The sequence below is a fragment of the Manihot esculenta genome, chromosome 2, assembly GCF_001659605.2.
Source record: "Manihot esculenta cultivar AM560-2 chromosome 2, M.esculenta_v8, whole genome shotgun sequence".
NCBI classification, from domain to species: Eukaryota; Viridiplantae; Streptophyta; class Magnoliopsida; order Malpighiales; family Euphorbiaceae; genus Manihot; species Manihot esculenta.
Window position 1 is genome coordinate 12576442 of NC_035162.2, and position 17514 is coordinate 12593955.

The 17514-nt window shown below is 30.4% G+C and overlaps 2 protein-coding genes across 3 annotated transcripts; one reads left to right on the forward strand and one right to left on the reverse strand.

Moving 5' to 3' along the window:
• Positions 1-497: 497 nt before the first annotated feature.
• LOC110608763 (G-type lectin S-receptor-like serine/threonine-protein kinase At5g35370) lies at positions 498-4854 on the reverse strand. The gene is made up of 2 exons (XM_021748052.2): positions 4410-4854; positions 498-3450 (listed from the first exon to the last, which is right to left on the reverse strand). The coding sequence occupies exon 2, from the start codon at positions 3274-3276 to the stop codon at positions 694-696; it is 2583 nt and encodes an 860-aa protein (XP_021603744.1). The 5' UTR covers positions 3277-3450; positions 4410-4854; the 3' UTR covers positions 498-693.
• Positions 4855-13775: 8921 nt separating this feature from the next.
• LOC110608090 lies at positions 13776-16853 on the forward strand. Of its 2 annotated transcripts, XM_021747301.2 has the most exons (7): positions 13776-14042; positions 14123-14261; positions 14428-14529; positions 14797-14921; positions 15493-15776; positions 15879-15969; positions 16380-16853. In XM_021747301.2, the coding sequence occupies exons 1-7, from the start codon at positions 13929-13931 to the stop codon at positions 16794-16796; spliced, it is 1272 nt and encodes a 423-aa protein (XP_021602993.1). In that variant the 5' UTR covers positions 13776-13928; the 3' UTR covers positions 16797-16853. The 2 variants fall into 2 exon arrangements, with proteins under 2 accessions (XP_021602993.1, XP_021603000.1); XM_021747308.2 differs by lacking the exon at positions 14428-14529.
• Positions 16854-17514: the final 661 nt, after the last annotated feature.

Genomic DNA, 17514 nt, shown 5'->3' on the forward strand with positions numbered 1-17514 from the left:
TGGAGATTTTTGTATATGTTTAGGCTTCGTTAGTAGTTAGTACCGTATGCTGCAATAATATGGTGGTTTAGTTTTAATTATTTAGAGGCCCAACAAAATTTCATATCCTGCTTCGGGCCCGGCCTTGCTGATTCTTTAATGGGCCCTGCGTTTTACCATATAAATAATAATAATGCGTTTTAATTTATTTTTTTTTCTTTTAAAAAAATAATGCATAAATTTACCACGAATAAGTTTCAAGGTTAAAATTTGTAATTTCACTCATTTTAATTATTTTTTTATTTAAATTAATTTAAAGTTTTTATAACTCAATTTAGTCTAAAAATTAAAATTATTGATCTGAATCTTAATTTGTTGATTTAGATAATAAGAAATCGAGAAGCTTTTTTTATTTTAATTAAAATTTTACAGAAATTAATTGTACGTGTAAAGCTCACCTCGTTAGAAGATGTAGGTGCTGCAACAGTATAAACTGCAATTTAAATTTAGAAGAATAACACAAAATCTTCAACCTCTAATTTATGCACCAAATCTAACCATTCACTTGTTGAAGATCAACTCTTCTTGAACTTCCTCTCAAATGGGTAAAAGTTGATTCCAATCTAGAGATAATGCCATGAAACAAATAAAATTCTGAACAGGATATAATTCAGAATACACTATACATATGCTGCAGAATTCAAACATTAAACACTATCTTGGTCCTGAAATCTGCTGTGAGGAGATGAAAGATAAACAAACATGGGATTCACTTGTGCTTGTTGTAGAATTATTTGCTCGTGGAAACAACACAAAGTCACTTTGCATATTCTCCTCTATCATGGAAGCCTCAGCAAATCTACGCCCATAAAATCTCAAGAAATTCAGAGATTCAACTCTCGGCTGACCTAAAGGAATATCGCCCTCCAACATTCCTACGACATTTGCCATGTTAGGCCTCCATGATGGTTCCTCGTGCAGACAACACAGAGCTACTCGCACTAATTTTTCCACCTCTTCACTTGTGACCCTCCCATCTAGCCTTGAGTCCGCTAGCTCCATGTACCTCGCTTGCTCATGCATCTCCAATGCCAATAATGGGAAATAAACAAGTCCTGATCCTGATGATGATGTTGATTGGCCACCACCGCTGCTGCTATTGTCCATGCTGTGGCTTTGTGATCGAACCGAGCAATTTTTCCTTCCACTCACAAGTTCAAGCATTACCATTCCAAAACTGTAAACATCAGTTTTTTCTGAGATTGCTGAGTTAGTTAGCCATTCAGGTGCAAGATAGCCGCGGGTTCCCCTCATTGTTGTGAATAAACTGGACTGTTCAGGGCTTAGAAGTTTTGAGAGGCCGAAATCAGATATCTTGGCTTGAAACTGATCATGCAGAAGAATATTCTCGGGTTTAACATCACAATGAATAATTTTGTGCTCACACCCAGTATGCAAGTATGCAAGCCCACGAGCAGTTCCCAGAGCTATCTCAAATCTCTCTTGCCATTCCAAGACAGGTCCACTACCAAAAAGGGTCTTGTCTAAGGAGCCACGATTCATGTACTCGTAAACCAAAAGGCGCTGTCTGCCTTGTGCACAAAATCCTCTTAACTTCACCAGATTGACGTGGTGTATACTTCCGATTACCGCAATTTCAGTACAAAAATCCTTTTTCCCTTGTACTCCTAAATTGGTTATCTTTTTTACTGCCACAACTGATTTATCAGGCAGAGTGCCCTTGTATACAGAACCAAACCCACCTGATCCAATCTGGGTTTTAAAATTATCAGTAGCCACCTCAAGCTCTTCAAGGTCATACCTTTGGGGTAAGCCTGGGATGTAGAAGGCATCAAGGTCACCAGAAGAAAGTGAGCTTGCATGACCGAGTTTTATATCTTTGTTAGAAAGTTTCCATCTTCTCCACCAAAGGAAACCAAGAACAACCATGAGGATGAGCCCAGTAAAAGGTAAAAGCACCAGAGCAATTACAGGGAGTTGTCGACTTTGATTACTGTAAGTTGTATTGACATCAGAAGGTGCTCCAACTATAACTTTAACATAACCCAACAGATCATCTTCATCGCTAGTGCTTGATATAAAGGAACCCAAGTCATTTTCAAGTGCATAGCAAGATCCAGACGAATTTTCATAAAAAATTCCCAAACAAGAACAGTCCGACGTGCAAAACTCTTGACAGATAGACAAATTTACCCCATATCTTACAGGCTCGGAGAAATCAATAGCAAAGTAATCCATACCAAAACCAAGCCTTGAATAAGAAAGAGCAGAGGAATTCAACTGACTTCCATTTTTTGTTGAATTACAAGCGCGTGGCAAGGAAAGACCACTTGGCAAGCAACCACTTGAATTTTGAGAAACTCCATGGAAACCTTGCGGACACGAACAAGTTGGTCCATTGGATGTAGCATCAAGACACAAACCAATTCTGCCACAGATGAGTGGAATTTGACAACCATCACGTGGCCCTACAAACTCCTGTTCCCCATCACCGCCAGAAAAACGTTTGACTATAAAGCGGCCAGAAGCATCCAACTGGGCAACTCGGAAGTCAGATGGTGACAAACTCACCCGAATTACAACAGCTGATCCATTATGACTGAACAGAAAGAGACCAGTTCTGTTTATTGCCATATAATCGACAACATAATTAGAGTTTGTATAAGCGTTGATATCCATTGATAACTTCCAATATGCCTGCCCTTGCCATTGTAATATTGCATCTGAATCAGTTATAGCAAGCCGGTAATCACCAGTTGATATGTTAACATTTGATGCCGCACTGGACAGCATTGCTCCCTCGGGTAATTGTTGTCCAAGGACTATTGTATCTGTTGGAAAGTGGAAGCTCTCCCAAAGCGAATCATTAAACTGATCAAGTAAAACAAGGTTACCCATCTCAGTTAGTAGCAATCCATGAACTGAAGATCTCAATGATGGAGTTGACCATTTGGGATTGCCATCTTCATCAGCAATGCTGATTCCTTGGGCTGTAAGAGCCATTTTACCTGAACTTGAGAAAGGAGCATCCCGATTAGCAGACCATATGATTGTGCCTGAAGCCACATGAATAACGCACAGGTAAAAGTTGACTTGTCCTCCAGGATTGAAGATAGCAGCTTCAAATGTTCCATTGCGAGAGAGAAGGAAAGCGCCTTCATTGTCAATGAACTTATAGTGTGAAGCAGTGAAATTTGGAGAGATGAATTCAGAGAATAAAGAACCAGAGACAAGAGAATAGAATAAGAAACTTGTGCAAAACAAAAAAGTTCTCATGTGGAGGATCAATTGAAAGATGAATAGAGAAGAGAAAAGTAGCAAGTTTGAAGAAGTGTTTTTGGTGGGGTTGGAATTGGTCCGTCCGGGCTTTCTCCATTTGTTTTCTCCAATTCTGATCTTGGTTTTGCGTTGACTTCTCTCTCTCTCTCTCTACACCGAACAAATCCTGATCTGTGACGAAGTTAGAGTTAATCATTTACTTGGTGATAACATCAGCTGAAGATGTTAATATTTAAAAATTTCATTACGGGTCAACTTGGGGAACAGGGGAATTTTTTTTTTAATAAAGAGCACTTGTGATTCATGAATTGACAACCATTTCCTTTAATTGCAATCTTTCAGCACTCTTGTCTTCTTTAAACAACACACTGACAAATCATTCACCCTCTTTTCAATCTTAATCCTTCTACTAAAGCCAACTGCCAGTTCTAAAGTGTTAAAAGATTTCAATATCACTGTGAACAAAACATGGAAAAATTATTTAGAGCTCTGTGACACATTCTTTTTCTCCGACTCACACCGCATATGTTAAAAGAATAATTAAATTTCTACAAGTATATTTTTATTGGAATTTTTATAAGTATAAGATATATTATTTTATTGACTTCTGTTTGTTTGTTATAAAAAAACTTGAGTTTAAAAAATATTTTCTATAAAATATTTTTTAAAAAAGTTAATTTATTTTTTATTACTTAATTTTAATTTAAAAATTTAAAAATTAAAAAATTATACATAATAGTATTAATAAAATCCTTAAAATATTTAAAAAATTATTTTTTTTTAAATAAAAATATTTTTTATTATTTTACTTTTTAGTATTCCAGACCTCCAAAAATACTCAGGAAAATATTTTGATCTTTAATATATCTAACATATTTTACGAATTCCCAAAAACAGTCTATTTATTAAGGCATGGTAGGTGCTTCATGAATCGGCAAACCAAGAAATGTTCTTCACATGAAGTGTCTATTCACGCATTCATCACCTTTATATATTAAGAAATAAAATAAAACACTAGACTATTGAAAGGAAAGGGGATAAAAGAAGACCCACTAATCCGAAGATATGAGTAAACACGTTACTGAAAAATATAATCAAACAGAATATGTGCATAATCAACAAGCACTTACCTGTTAGGTAATTGTACAACGACACCACTGCGCTGCACGACCTATCCTAAAAGGATACATCCTATAGTATGAAAAGAACCTCAGGTTCTCATGGGCAATTACAATCTTTTATCATAAATGCTTGGGATATGGTCTGATCTCGGCTCATATATATTTTATAGAGGAAAATTTGAAATTGCATTGCACAAGTCAGGACAATCGCCCAAAATAATATTGGAGAAGAGGCGGATGCAGAGAAGGAAATAAAGGAGATAATATATATTATTTGGTGGGTAGACGTGGATTGTAATGGTGTTCGTAGAGGATTTGGGAGGGGAGTGAGTTGGCTCAGTTTTGTAGCGAGTTTGAGCGAGCTGGGGATAGTTGGAAGAGAACAAAAGGACCTGTGAAGTGGGTCCATTGCGTTGAGTTCATTGTCAGTTAAACAATTACTCACCGAGTGCTCCGACTGAGTCAGAACAAATTCCACAAGTTAGGTTATACCGTTAAAGCAACAGCCTCCTTTCGCGCGTTTAGTAACGGTGCAAAAGCATAAGACGAGAGGATATTTCTTTCGCGCGTTAGGAGAGTTAGTGTTACTGTTATCTATACTCCGTTAATTAACAGTCGTTTAGATAAAATTAAATTTCATTTAAAAGTTAGTTTTTTATTGATTAATTATTTATATATTACATAAAATAGAGTCATTTCATTTTGATTTAAAGATAAAGTAATTAACTCGCTTTGATTTAATTTAATTCAATGATTAAAAAATATTTTAATCATTTTAAAAAATTAAATTTAATTCCTTTAATTTCTTAATAAAAAAAGAGATAAGTGGTTAAATTAATTTAACCAATTGAGTTAAATAAAATATTCTTGACTAAAAAAATTTTCAATCTTTTTATATATACCTCTACTTAAATGTGTTAATAAAATAATTAGTGAATAAAATATAGTTATATATATATATATATATATATATATATATATATATATATATTAATAACAAAATAAATTATTTCATTCTTTATACTACAGCGTCCGGGAACTCGTCTTTCTATAAATTTGAGGGTTTTATAAATATTGAGTGTGCAATAATATTTTTATTTTTTAAAAAATGTTTTTAAATTAATGAATTTAGTAGATTATTTTGGACTATCCTGTCTTGTCCTGTAGCTAGAGTACATATTTGAGTTCACATTATTAAATTTTCAACTCAGTATATATATATATATAAATTAAATTATTGCACATAATATATAAATTTAAAATTAAATTTTATATGTTTCAATTATAAATTTAAATAAAAATTAATTTTCATTTTTTTTTTTTTAAAAAAGGGGCTATATAGAATTCACATTCACAGGGATAAAAAGTTGACGTGTGGTAGGCAAAAAGCATATATGCAACAATAAACCTTTTTCTTCGCCATGAATATGACTTTATATCTTTTATAATAACGAGGCAAAATGCCTTGTTTAAGTTGATCATAAATTTTAAAAACTTTATTTAAATCCTCAATAAAATTTTTATTTCATCAAAATCAATTAATTCAAAAAGTTAATTATTATCCACTCTTTCTTTGGATTAAATCAAAATTTTTTTTATTTTTATTTTAAATTTTTATAATATATATCGGATACTTTATTCAATAAAAACAGAATCAATTTTAATTGTTATCTCTAATCATTATTCTATTTATAATTGCAAGATTGATTATGTATTACTTTTTTGTTTTTTTTTTTAATTTTCTCTCATTCACCCTTTTTTCTTTTTTCTCCTTCTCGCTTCCACTTCTTGTAAAAACTTCTATTTTACCGTCTGTATCTTTTATGCATTTAAAGTATACAGTCTGCCTCTCTCTTTCCATTGACTCTTTCCTCACCACCGAACTCTTTTCTTTATTTTTTAATTTTCACTTTATCTTTCCAAGAATTCTCACTAAATACAAAATAGAGTATTCATATATTTTAGAAGCAAAGGAGATAAAAAAAAATGAGTTAAAATGTCTGAGATCGATCAATTTTTTAATATTTTTTTAGTCTTTTCAGATTGTGATAAAAGTTTAATATCAATATTTATAGATTCTATAATTTAACTATTAAAACTGATAATTTCATAATTATGTAATATTTGAGAATCAAAACTTGCAAATTTTTAAATTTAAATTCGAATAAGAAAAAATCATTCAACAACTTTTGAGAGAAAGAAAAAAACAATCGAAAAATTTCTACTAAAGAAAGAGACGATAAAAAATAATGAGTGGATGTTAAACACTTGTAATTTAAATAACTAACATAATATTTTAATTAATTTAATTTATTTATAAATATAATTTAATTTGTTCTTACTATTTAATTAAAAATTTATTTAAATAAAAAAATTTGTTAAGAGTGTATACAACTATTTTAAAATTTATCAAGAATTTGTTGAAATTTTGTTTTCTTTTTAATTATAAGTCGGCACCTGATGTTGAATATAGGATTATCACAATGACATACGTAGTTTGTACTATATTAATACGAAATTAATTAATTTCGTGATAAGTCATATTATATTATCAAATTTCATACACTATAATAATTTCAGTTTATTTTTATTAAAACATATAATAAGATTGAAATTAAAAAAAATATATAATAAAAAAATGATTGTTAAAGGACAAGTTGGGTAACGTTAAATGAAATTAATTAAATGTTGCAACTGTCAATCGTAGATCATATAATAATAAAGCGATATAAAATAATCGATTATGGTTCAAACAATATTTACAATTATTATTATTTAAAAAAGTAATTAAAAGATGTATAAGCCCACAACCAGTCTGGAAAAGATATGCTTGTTATTATAAATAATGCAATAAATGGTAGAGTCGTCAACTGCCAGCTCATCAGATTGCGTGTATGGCGACCACGTTTCACACTAATAAGCCTTGTGTCCACGGAAAGTTACCTACATTCCTTTCGGTATATATAATTAAATTTAAGTAAATTATATTTTATTTTTTACATAATTAATTTTTATATTTTTAAAATTAAATACTTAAAATCTATTATAATTAATTCAACTAAATTAAAAGTATTATTCATAATTCTATTACTTAACGAATTAAAAGGAAAATAAATATAATATCTAAAATATTATCCTTAACATTTAAATTTTTTTTAATATAAATAAAAATTTTATTCTTATTTTTTAAATTTTAATGTAATTAATAAATATTTTTAAATTTACTTTATTTAAAATTAAAATTTTTCTATTCATTTAAATAATTAAAATTTTTTTAAAAGTACAATTTTTTATTAAATATTTTTTATAAAAATTTATAATTTATTTAAAAGTATTATTTAAAAATAGATGAAATTAAAAACATATTTTAAAAATTTTAAAATTATAAGTGTTAAAATATTTTAATAAATAGAAATTAAAAAATATAAAATGTTTAAATTAATTAAATAAAATATTATAAATAAAAATAAATGAAAACTTAAATATTTTTTTAAATAAAATATAAAATATTAAAATATTTAAATTATAATAGATATTATCAGATGGATTATATATTAATTTAAATAAATAATTTTAAAAATTAAGAATCAATTTATTAATTATATTAAAATTTAATAGTAATTTATCTATTTAAAAAGAATAATAAAAATATTTTTATATTTTTAACAGTAAAATTTAATGAAAAAATCTCTAATTTAGATGGATAATTAATAAAAAATTTATATTTTAAAAATATAAAATTATTATGTTAAAATTTAAAAATTAAAATATAATTTACTATTAATTTTAATATAATTAAAAAAATGTCCCTTACATTCTCTTTTCATTCGCCTCAAATTCTAAGTCACTCTGTCTGGGATAACAAATTTTAATGTACTTTATATAAAAAAAAAACCTTAAATAATTTCAGTAACAATTTAAAAATGAAAATATGCGCGGATAGTATAATCTATTATGAAAAAAAAAGTAAAATTTACTATATGCATAGATATATCTTTTAACTCTTTATAATGCTGATGGAGTATTTAATATAATTAAGATAATAAATTTTATGTTCCACTCATATTATTTTTAGAATTAATAAATTTTATTTTTTTTAATGTATGTTGGATAATGATATGTTAGTAAATATATCAGTAAATCTCAAGAAAACATTGGCTTATAATTAGTGGTGGATAAAAAATAAAAACAAACATATTTTATATGACATTTATTAAATAAAAATATCATAAATTATATTTAAAGTTATAATCATTAATTATTTTTGTTAGTATGTACGAGTTTTCTAGTCTCAACTTCACATAAAAATTTAAAATGGTTATCTATTATTTATCTTAATTAAAATTTATCTCGAAAAAAAATAGTAAGCTTAAAAAGCGAGTAATTAAATTTTATTTGTTGCTAAATGGTAGGCTTTAGTCTTGAGTTTTTTCTTTTATTGGTAATGTATAGTTTTATTTGCTTTTCAAAAGACTTATTTTGATTTTTTTATAATTTTATTTATTATAATTGGATTTGTATCTATTTAATTATTGATTAATTTCACGTCTTATTTTTTATTAGTATTCTTCATCTCTACTCTAAGAGAGAATTGCTGTATGTTCATATCGGTAATTCAAGATTATATCGATATGTTTGGTGATCACTACTCTTTTAAAAATTTTATTGCATTATTTTTTTTTGATGGTGTTTATTTTGGAGGCAAATAAAACCTTTTTTCATAATAATAAATTATTTGATTGTGGACTTAATCTTTTAAATTATTGATTATTATATCTATTTTGATTTTTTTAAATATTTTTATCGTGTTTACTTCTATTTGATTTTGTGCATGTCATTGTTTTTATCTATAAATTGCTTTTCCGATGTGGGACTATCATCTTCTCTGACTTATGAAGATGGATGGCGGTTCCAAACAAAAGGTGGAGATGGAGGTGGAGAGAATTGCACCTGGGCTATGGGCTTTGACTATAAACTTGGGTTGAACTATGGATTATTGGGTTTAGATGAGACTTTTCTTGATTTGACTTGTTTTGCATTTGCATGAAAAAAAAAATTCACATCGACAAAATAAGGTTATTGATTAAACTTTTGTTATTGGAAACTTTTAGGTAGGTATGTACTCTTTCCATTGTAAAAATAATATTTTTTTCGTTTTTCCAATATAAAATATAAAAAATATTATTAATATAAGCTCCATTTATGTAATACTAATTTAAATACAATTAATTCAAATGCTATGAAAACTTTATCAAGTACTCCAAACCAAAAATTTTTAGCCATATGAAACTTATAAAAATAATAATAAAAAATATATTACATTCTAAGTGGTTGCCAACATTTATTTAGACTTTCGATATTCTATAAATTAAATGAATCCCACATGAGCATTCACAGGTTTTATCTCATATTTTAATTCAGCCCTGTCCTTATTCCTCAGCCAACAATGTGGAGAAGCAACAAAAGCACAAGTTTGACAAAAACCCGTATACCGACCGTGTTTTTTTTAAAAGCAAGAGGGGATTATTGTATTTATGAAGTTGACAGTTGAAACTTATTCTACGTTACCATTCACCGGTTTAATTTGTCCGACAATAAATTAAATTTCAAAAAATTTCAATTTAATTTTTTATTCATTCAAAAAAAAAAACTTATTATACACTAAACATCTCCATCAATTATAGATTAATTTTATTAATTTTTTTTCACATATAAAAGAATAGAGAAATATTGAATTAAAGTCTCTAAAATTATTCACGTTTGTGATGATAAAAACCTTATTAAATAATAACTTTTAATATAGTAGATGATGTTTTTGAAAATTATTTTTGTGTGATATAGCAATCTGCAAAACAGAAGATGAGGTGGTTGATACTTAGAAGCAACCACTCTAACACTTAAAAATTAGTGATTTCTTTAGATGAGTAAATATAAATGATAAGATAAAGTAAGTAGAATCGAATAATAGAATGTGTACATTAAATACTGTAATTGTTTTGCTTTTATATTGTAATAAGATAAGATTAGTTAATGATTTATTTAAAAATTCAACTGGTATCGACTAATAAATAATAGATTCCGTAAATATAGACATCCTATTGGCTAACTTAATAGACAAATTTTTAATGAATCGGTCATTTTACATACAGCTGATCTTATCCTCATATCATAAGTTATTAAGTTTAAGTGTTAGAGTAATTTAGTTATAAAAGTTTCACTACATGAATTAATAGTAAATTGACAATACATTATATATTTTGAACAAATACTAAAATTAATGGTATAAATTATATAAAATTATTTATTTTAAACTTTTTAATAAAAATGTTAAAATAATTAACGATTATTAAAACAATTATTGGATAGTGCAAGTATTATCGAACATGATTAAAAAGAAAGAACTATCATTCATTGTTTAGCTTAATAAATATCATTCAGTCCATGGGATCTCCATGTAATATTTTTTTTAAAATGTCACTTGTCTAAAAGGGAATGCGTTGCCATTTCAAAAAAAAAAAAAAACAAAAAAAAGGGAATGCGTTGATTAGGGCTTGGTAAAATAGCGGTTGTTCACATGTAGAAATTTGTTCTTTGGTGGGCTGGTCTGGACCATGTAATTTCCTTAGACTATTATTATTATTATTATTATTATGAAAAGGCTTTCAATTTAAATTATAATAAAGTATGTTCCAAGGCCGACATTTATATAAATTTACTATCAAAATAAATATTCGCAGATAGATTAGAGTCCCATATTTTATGAGCGACATATGAATGTGACACTTACATATAAGAATTTCAATTAAATCTTAAATAATTTAACTAATTGTAATTAAGCTATAATAAAATATGATATTATGCGATGAAAAATAAATTAAAACAAAAATTAATCTTAGGATTAGGTCATTCCAGAGTCACTTGATCCTAAAGATAATATATCTAATTGCTTAAAAAATGCGCAAGAGATGCCGATTACCTACCAAGTTGATTCCCTAACTCCTTTTGAATTTATTATCTAATAATAATAATAATAATAATTAATTAAAAACAATTATGCTTTGGATTTCAATTTTCATGATTTTGGTAATTTGGTTTGTTTTGGTTTAGTACACTTCAATTCACTTTTGGAAGGGTGGGATTTCTTATAGTTTTGAGCCTACAGGTGGAAGGGGATATGCTGGTCATCAAGGCTGCAGTTTTAGAAGCAGAGGAGTTGTATACCAGAAATGGAAAAATATCATACAACATGAGATTGGGAGAGGAGGAGACACGCTTTTCACTGGTTTGTTTTTTGATAATGATGCAGCAGAATCCTCAGAAGGCAAAGAAGCACTATCAGCTGCAGCCATAAAAAATGGAGTCCCATGCACTGAATTACTTGCAGATATTGCTGCTTACTGTAATGATAGAAAGCTGGCTAGTAGGCATGTCAAAGATGCCTGTGATAAGCTATACATGTGGGTTTTGCTGAAGAAGAAAGAGGTATTTCCCCTCCTGCATTTGCATCTCTAGCAATGCTGTATTAATCTCCATTTGATTATTACAATTTTATCTTCAGGCGTGGTCAGGGCTTCGTTATTTGCAATTTTTTCTGTCGTTCTCTAGTACTCCTGTAAGTTTTCAGATTGAACGAAAGATATATTATGAGGAAGTTGAAGGCTTGGTGGTGGAATGGCTTGTGGCTACGTCAGCATTGGTGTTAAATTTATGTGCGTATAAACACATTAGAAGGGCTAGACTTGGTAATTACAGAGCACTCAATGAGGTTGCATGAGTGCAGTGCCAGAGACTCGGACAAGAATGGTTTGGCATCCCAGTAGTTTTTCCCCTCACTGTGCATCTCATTTCAACGATTCCTGTAGCACTTCTTGCAATTGGCGGAGATGATGGGGCCATCAATATTGGGGTGAGGCAATTAGTGAGCTCATATTTTACCTATATTATGATACGTGACCTTACATTTGGAAACGGCAGCCTAAGTTTTGCAACTGAAAGAACTGATGGAGATGGAGGTAACAGAGCTGGTAAAGCATGGTTTGCTGTAGGCAAGAATTGAAATATTAGTTAAAAGAAAATCCGTGGTGTATGAGTGGCGGATATTTCCCCAAGGCCGTGTTGACGGGCTCCTTGTTGTGGGCTTTAGTTTAGTTTTGGTGACTGTTCTTTAACGAAAGCTGCTTAGTGGACTTGGGCCCTTGTTTTTGTAAGCGCAGTTCCACATATTAATACCTATAAAAGGAATTCGGCAGAGTTTTAATTTCTCTTGTAAAACGTGGTTTCTCTTGTCAAATGTCGTGGTGCAAATGCTGTAATTTGGTTTGAACGAAATGGTGTGATTAAGTAACTTGCAAAGAAAAGGACGCGACGTGATTGGCACTTGTGACGGTAACGGTGACACTAACGTCAGTAATTTGAAAAACAATATGAAAAAATTATTTAAAATTTAAATAATTGTGTAAAAATGGTATAATTTTATCTTTATAATTATTAATTTTTATATTATAAAAAAATAAAATTAATTATAATATTTTTTTAAAATTTATGTGATCGACTAATTGATAAGGGATCTTACTCATTAATTAATTAGATATTTTATGATTGCAAGTACAATGAGAATTTGTTGAATTTTATCGATAATTTTATGAAATTTCGCTCTATATTTAAAAGTAAATTTTGATCAATAATTAAATTTAAAGCGTTAAAATTTTTTTTTTCTTAGTGAGTTCAAGTATTATCTTATCAAATTTTTACTATGTGAACCTATTTTTTAATATCGTAATTATTATATAATATCATGATTTAATAAGTTTTAATTTTGGGTTCCCCTAATTGTATTTGTTTTATTCTTAAAAACAAGATTATGCATCTGAAAGTATTCTTATATCATTGAATAACAAAAGCTTTTTAGAGGGAAGGAACTTGATATTATTATTATTATAAAACTATCTTCTGAATTATTCTTTTAAAAGGGCAAGTATATATAAGGGCCGAGATTTGTAAACCTCCAAACTTATTTATTAAAAATATTTGAAAATTTGAATTTCACCCAAATTTTAGTATATGGCTCGAGTTTAGCTTGTGAACTATATGTTAAATTGAATTTAAAAATTCATTTATTATAATAATGAGTCTTATATGAACTATTGACTAAACTATGTAATTTTAGTTCAAAGGACATAGTGTTGATATCAAGTTAATATTATAATTATATAATGAATAATTTTAGTATATTACATAATAAATTTATTTTTAAAATGCATATGAATTTGATTTCAAATGTAACAATACATTTTTAAGAATGGTAAATATAATTTTTGGATTTATTAACAAAAAAAAAATATTTATTTTAATTTCAGAGTTCAAAATAAATTGATTCTTGCTACACAAAACAATTCTTACAGAACAAAGCATTTGCCTGCTTCCTCTCCGCCCCATGTAACAGATGTCCTCCTAATCCAATGACCTAATGAATATTTGTTTTGAGCGCCAAAATTACCCTTCTCCAAGTCTTGCGGCATAAGATGAGAGATGACGTCAACAATCGGATGGTATGGACCGCTCATCGATCTCTCCAAAGCAACTTCTCACATCGGCGACTTCGTTCAGCTTCTCGTTTTTGTTCACCGTTGCAATCCCGTTCAGGTCTCTTTTTCTCTTCCTCTCTATGTTTTCTTTCTTTCTTTTTTCTTTTTGGACCAGTGGATTTGAATATGGTTTTGCAGTATAAGCTATCAACAGGCGGTGAAGTAATCAGGACGGACATTCAGGTTGGCGATGATACGCTACCGTTTTTCTCCGTCTCACTGTGGCAAAAGCAATTGGCAGCTAAGGCAGTTGCCGGTGATGTCATATTGCTGCAAAGTAAGCTTTTTATTGCTGCAATCCATGATAAATTTTCGTGTCTTTTGCATTTTGGTATTTCTGTTCGATTTAATCATCTCTTCGATTGGTGTGTGTATGTGTTGGTAATATGATTACTTTTGTGTGTTGTGAAGTTAATTTCTTTCTTTTCTTTTTTGAATGCCAGATGTCAAAATCACTAAATTTGGATGTGTCGTTGACGCCAGAACTGTCCAGTTTTCTTCCTTAATATGTCTCATCCATCCTTATGATTTGCTTATCTCAAAAGGTGTTTCACTGTCTCTCCCCTCGATTGTGTGTTTCTTTTCTGAATGTCTGACTTGTATCACTTTCTCTTTGCTTGAATTCCAGATTTTTTATGGTTGATTCTTGTTAGGTAGTCATAATTGGATGAATTAACAACGGTTCATCCAATGCTAAAAACAACGAGTGTGAAGTGGGGAAAAAAGAAAAGCATGCATAAAAAACTATTATTATTAGGATGAGATAATTTGAAGCTATCAACTTCTTAATGAGCTTGTCTAAACATATGTAGGTGTTGATGACTTAATGGGCGAATCTCGAGTGGGGAAAACAACTATGGAAAAGTTTGTGAAGGTAATAAAATGGGTGCAGCGAGCTGGATCTTCTCTTCACCACATTCGACTCAGCAACTTTGAGGTATTCTTTTTTACCTCATAATTTTTGTTGCCTCCATCAAATTTCAGGTGGCACCATTGCTATTAGCATGCGTAATATACTTGTCGTTGAGAAATTTGTATTGCATACACTGTCGGTCTCAATAAGATAGTAAACATTTCTTCTAATGATTGTGGAAAATTAAGTTCTTGCCATTTCTTTTGCATGTATTCAAATTCAAATTTCCCTTTTTTTTTCTTCGTTGTTTCATCCAATCAATGATTTTATTGCCCAGTTCACCAGCTTTGTTATTATCCAGTTAATGCTTGATTCTTAGCTTAATGCAATTTTACAACTTATATGCTTTTGATTCTTCATTTCTATGCATTTGAAGCCATTATTGAGTGTCAAAGGAAAGCAAAAGATAGGCAGATGATTCTGTTGATGACCTTAGGTTAGTACAAAAGAAATGAGCTCCCCATATGTTACTCAAGTAGTTGCACTTTTAATGGGAACAACATATTTGCCATGATGTTATTGTGAATGGCGCTGGTACTGAAGGCATGTTGTTTATGTACTCGTGAATAATTACTCAAACCAATTTGCATAGCAGAAGAGGCAGCTTCCAAGGAACTGGATAGTACCAGAACAGAGTGAACTTCGGGACTTCTTCCTGCTCTCAGAAGTATTACACCTAAGGAATTCTTGTAAGGCAGTCTTTAATGCATCTGTAGGTGAAATTTTCCTACCAATTACCTGGAGAGCACTTGGTGATTCTGATAAGGAAAAGATGTTTGTCAGCAGAAGAATAACCAATGTTGAAGATAGTAATTTAGTGGAAGATTTTACTTGTATTGGCTGTCAGTTATGTGGTTCTCCTTTGGATTCAGAGAATGGGTAGAGAAGATTGAAGCTTCTTTAGTCTTTATTGCCTAAATTTTCTTCATATGGTAATTGACAAAAGTTTTGATTACTCTATGGTTTGTTGCTTTGCTTCAGGCATATATTCAATCAAAACTCCATTCCACTCTATTGCCCGAAAAGCTCAGATCACCTTCACGTTGTTAGCTTGATATATAGGCCCCTCATGGTATGGATTTTCTTGTGCTCAACTCTTCTTCTTCCTCTTCTTTTTTGTTGAAATGATAAGAACACATCAGTTTTTAGATTGACGAAAGTCTACTCTGCTAAGGTATGGTATGTGGTTTATTTGTCATTATGCTTCTGTCTCACACTTTGTGGTTGAAATTACTTACTGGCCTGTGTTATCAGTTTCCTGCTTAGTAATTTCAAGGACAAATGTTTAAAAGCAAGTTTCCTGCTCTCTCTCTCTCTAAAAATTAACTCTTTGAATATATCGAACAAAACTTGGTAAATTTGGCTTGTTAGTTTATAATTTCCTTGACATCTTGCAACCATCATCTTTTGCATTAGAGCTTGTATTCCATCACTTCACTAGCTTCGTGTTAATATGCATTAATCCATTCCTTTCAACTGCAGTTGTATGTGTGGGATGAATCAGAATACCTGCCACTACTCATAAGAAACAAGGCTGCAGAGCTCTTGTTTGGAAACATCAAGGCTGAGAGAGTATATTCTTGCTATAGAGGGCAAAAGACTGGTCAAAACTGTGATCAGAAAAATCATTGCACAGAGACTATACCTAAAGCTACTGGGAAAGCAGTGGTGGATTCTTGCCCATCAGGTGCAGATGAGAGCCAACAAGTTGCGGGGAAGCACAATCATCATAAAAACGTAGACTTGCACCTGGTTTGGTTGATTGTCCTAAAGATGCTATTGCAACAAGGGAAGAACAGTCCTTTGAAGTTTGAAGTAACTGTAGATACCAGTTTAGAGGTCGAAAATGGAAGGTTTGAAATGGTATCTGTGTCTATTCCTTGCATGAGAACCAGATAGTAATATTGAAGTTCATTTAAGATGAAAAATGTAGAAATTCAAAAATGTTTTGCCCCACATATCTACAGCTGGCATGGGGCTTGAAATATTCAAGACCTCAGGACATTCCTGCCAAGGAACGCTCTCAGCATTAGAATCCTAGCCATCTATCTGCTAATAAGATAAGGCTCTCGGCTCTTTTAACTTTAGGCTTTTAACTGATGGGAGCAAGGTTCACAAATTAACTGGCCTTATGATGACTCCAGTCCTCTCAGCAGGATGTCAATCTTTGATGTGCTTCTATATGAAAAATATAGATCGTCAAACTGTACTTCAGGTTTCAGTTAAATATTAGTAATTTAGAATTGGCTTAGAAAGAAGCAATAAATGTCCACAAATAAGAATTATCGAAGAAATTTGAACATGGTTTTAGCCCCATAAATCAGACCTTAATTAACTCCAAATACATCACTCTGTCAAATATGAGTTTTTTTGGCTGATCATAAATGAAGTTATATACAAAAATATATCTTCTCTCTCTAGGGTTTCTTAGAGAGTGGTTTTCTCATTGTGGGTAGGGTGTTATTGAGATGGTAGGTCTTGAATTTTGCTGGAATCACCGGCTGGCCCTACCCCTTCTAGGCATGAGTGGCTCTGAGTTGGGCTAATCTGCGGATCGTGGAATTAGATTGGTTGTTTCGGGCTAATCTGTCTTCTGAGTTGGGCTGATTGGATTGTG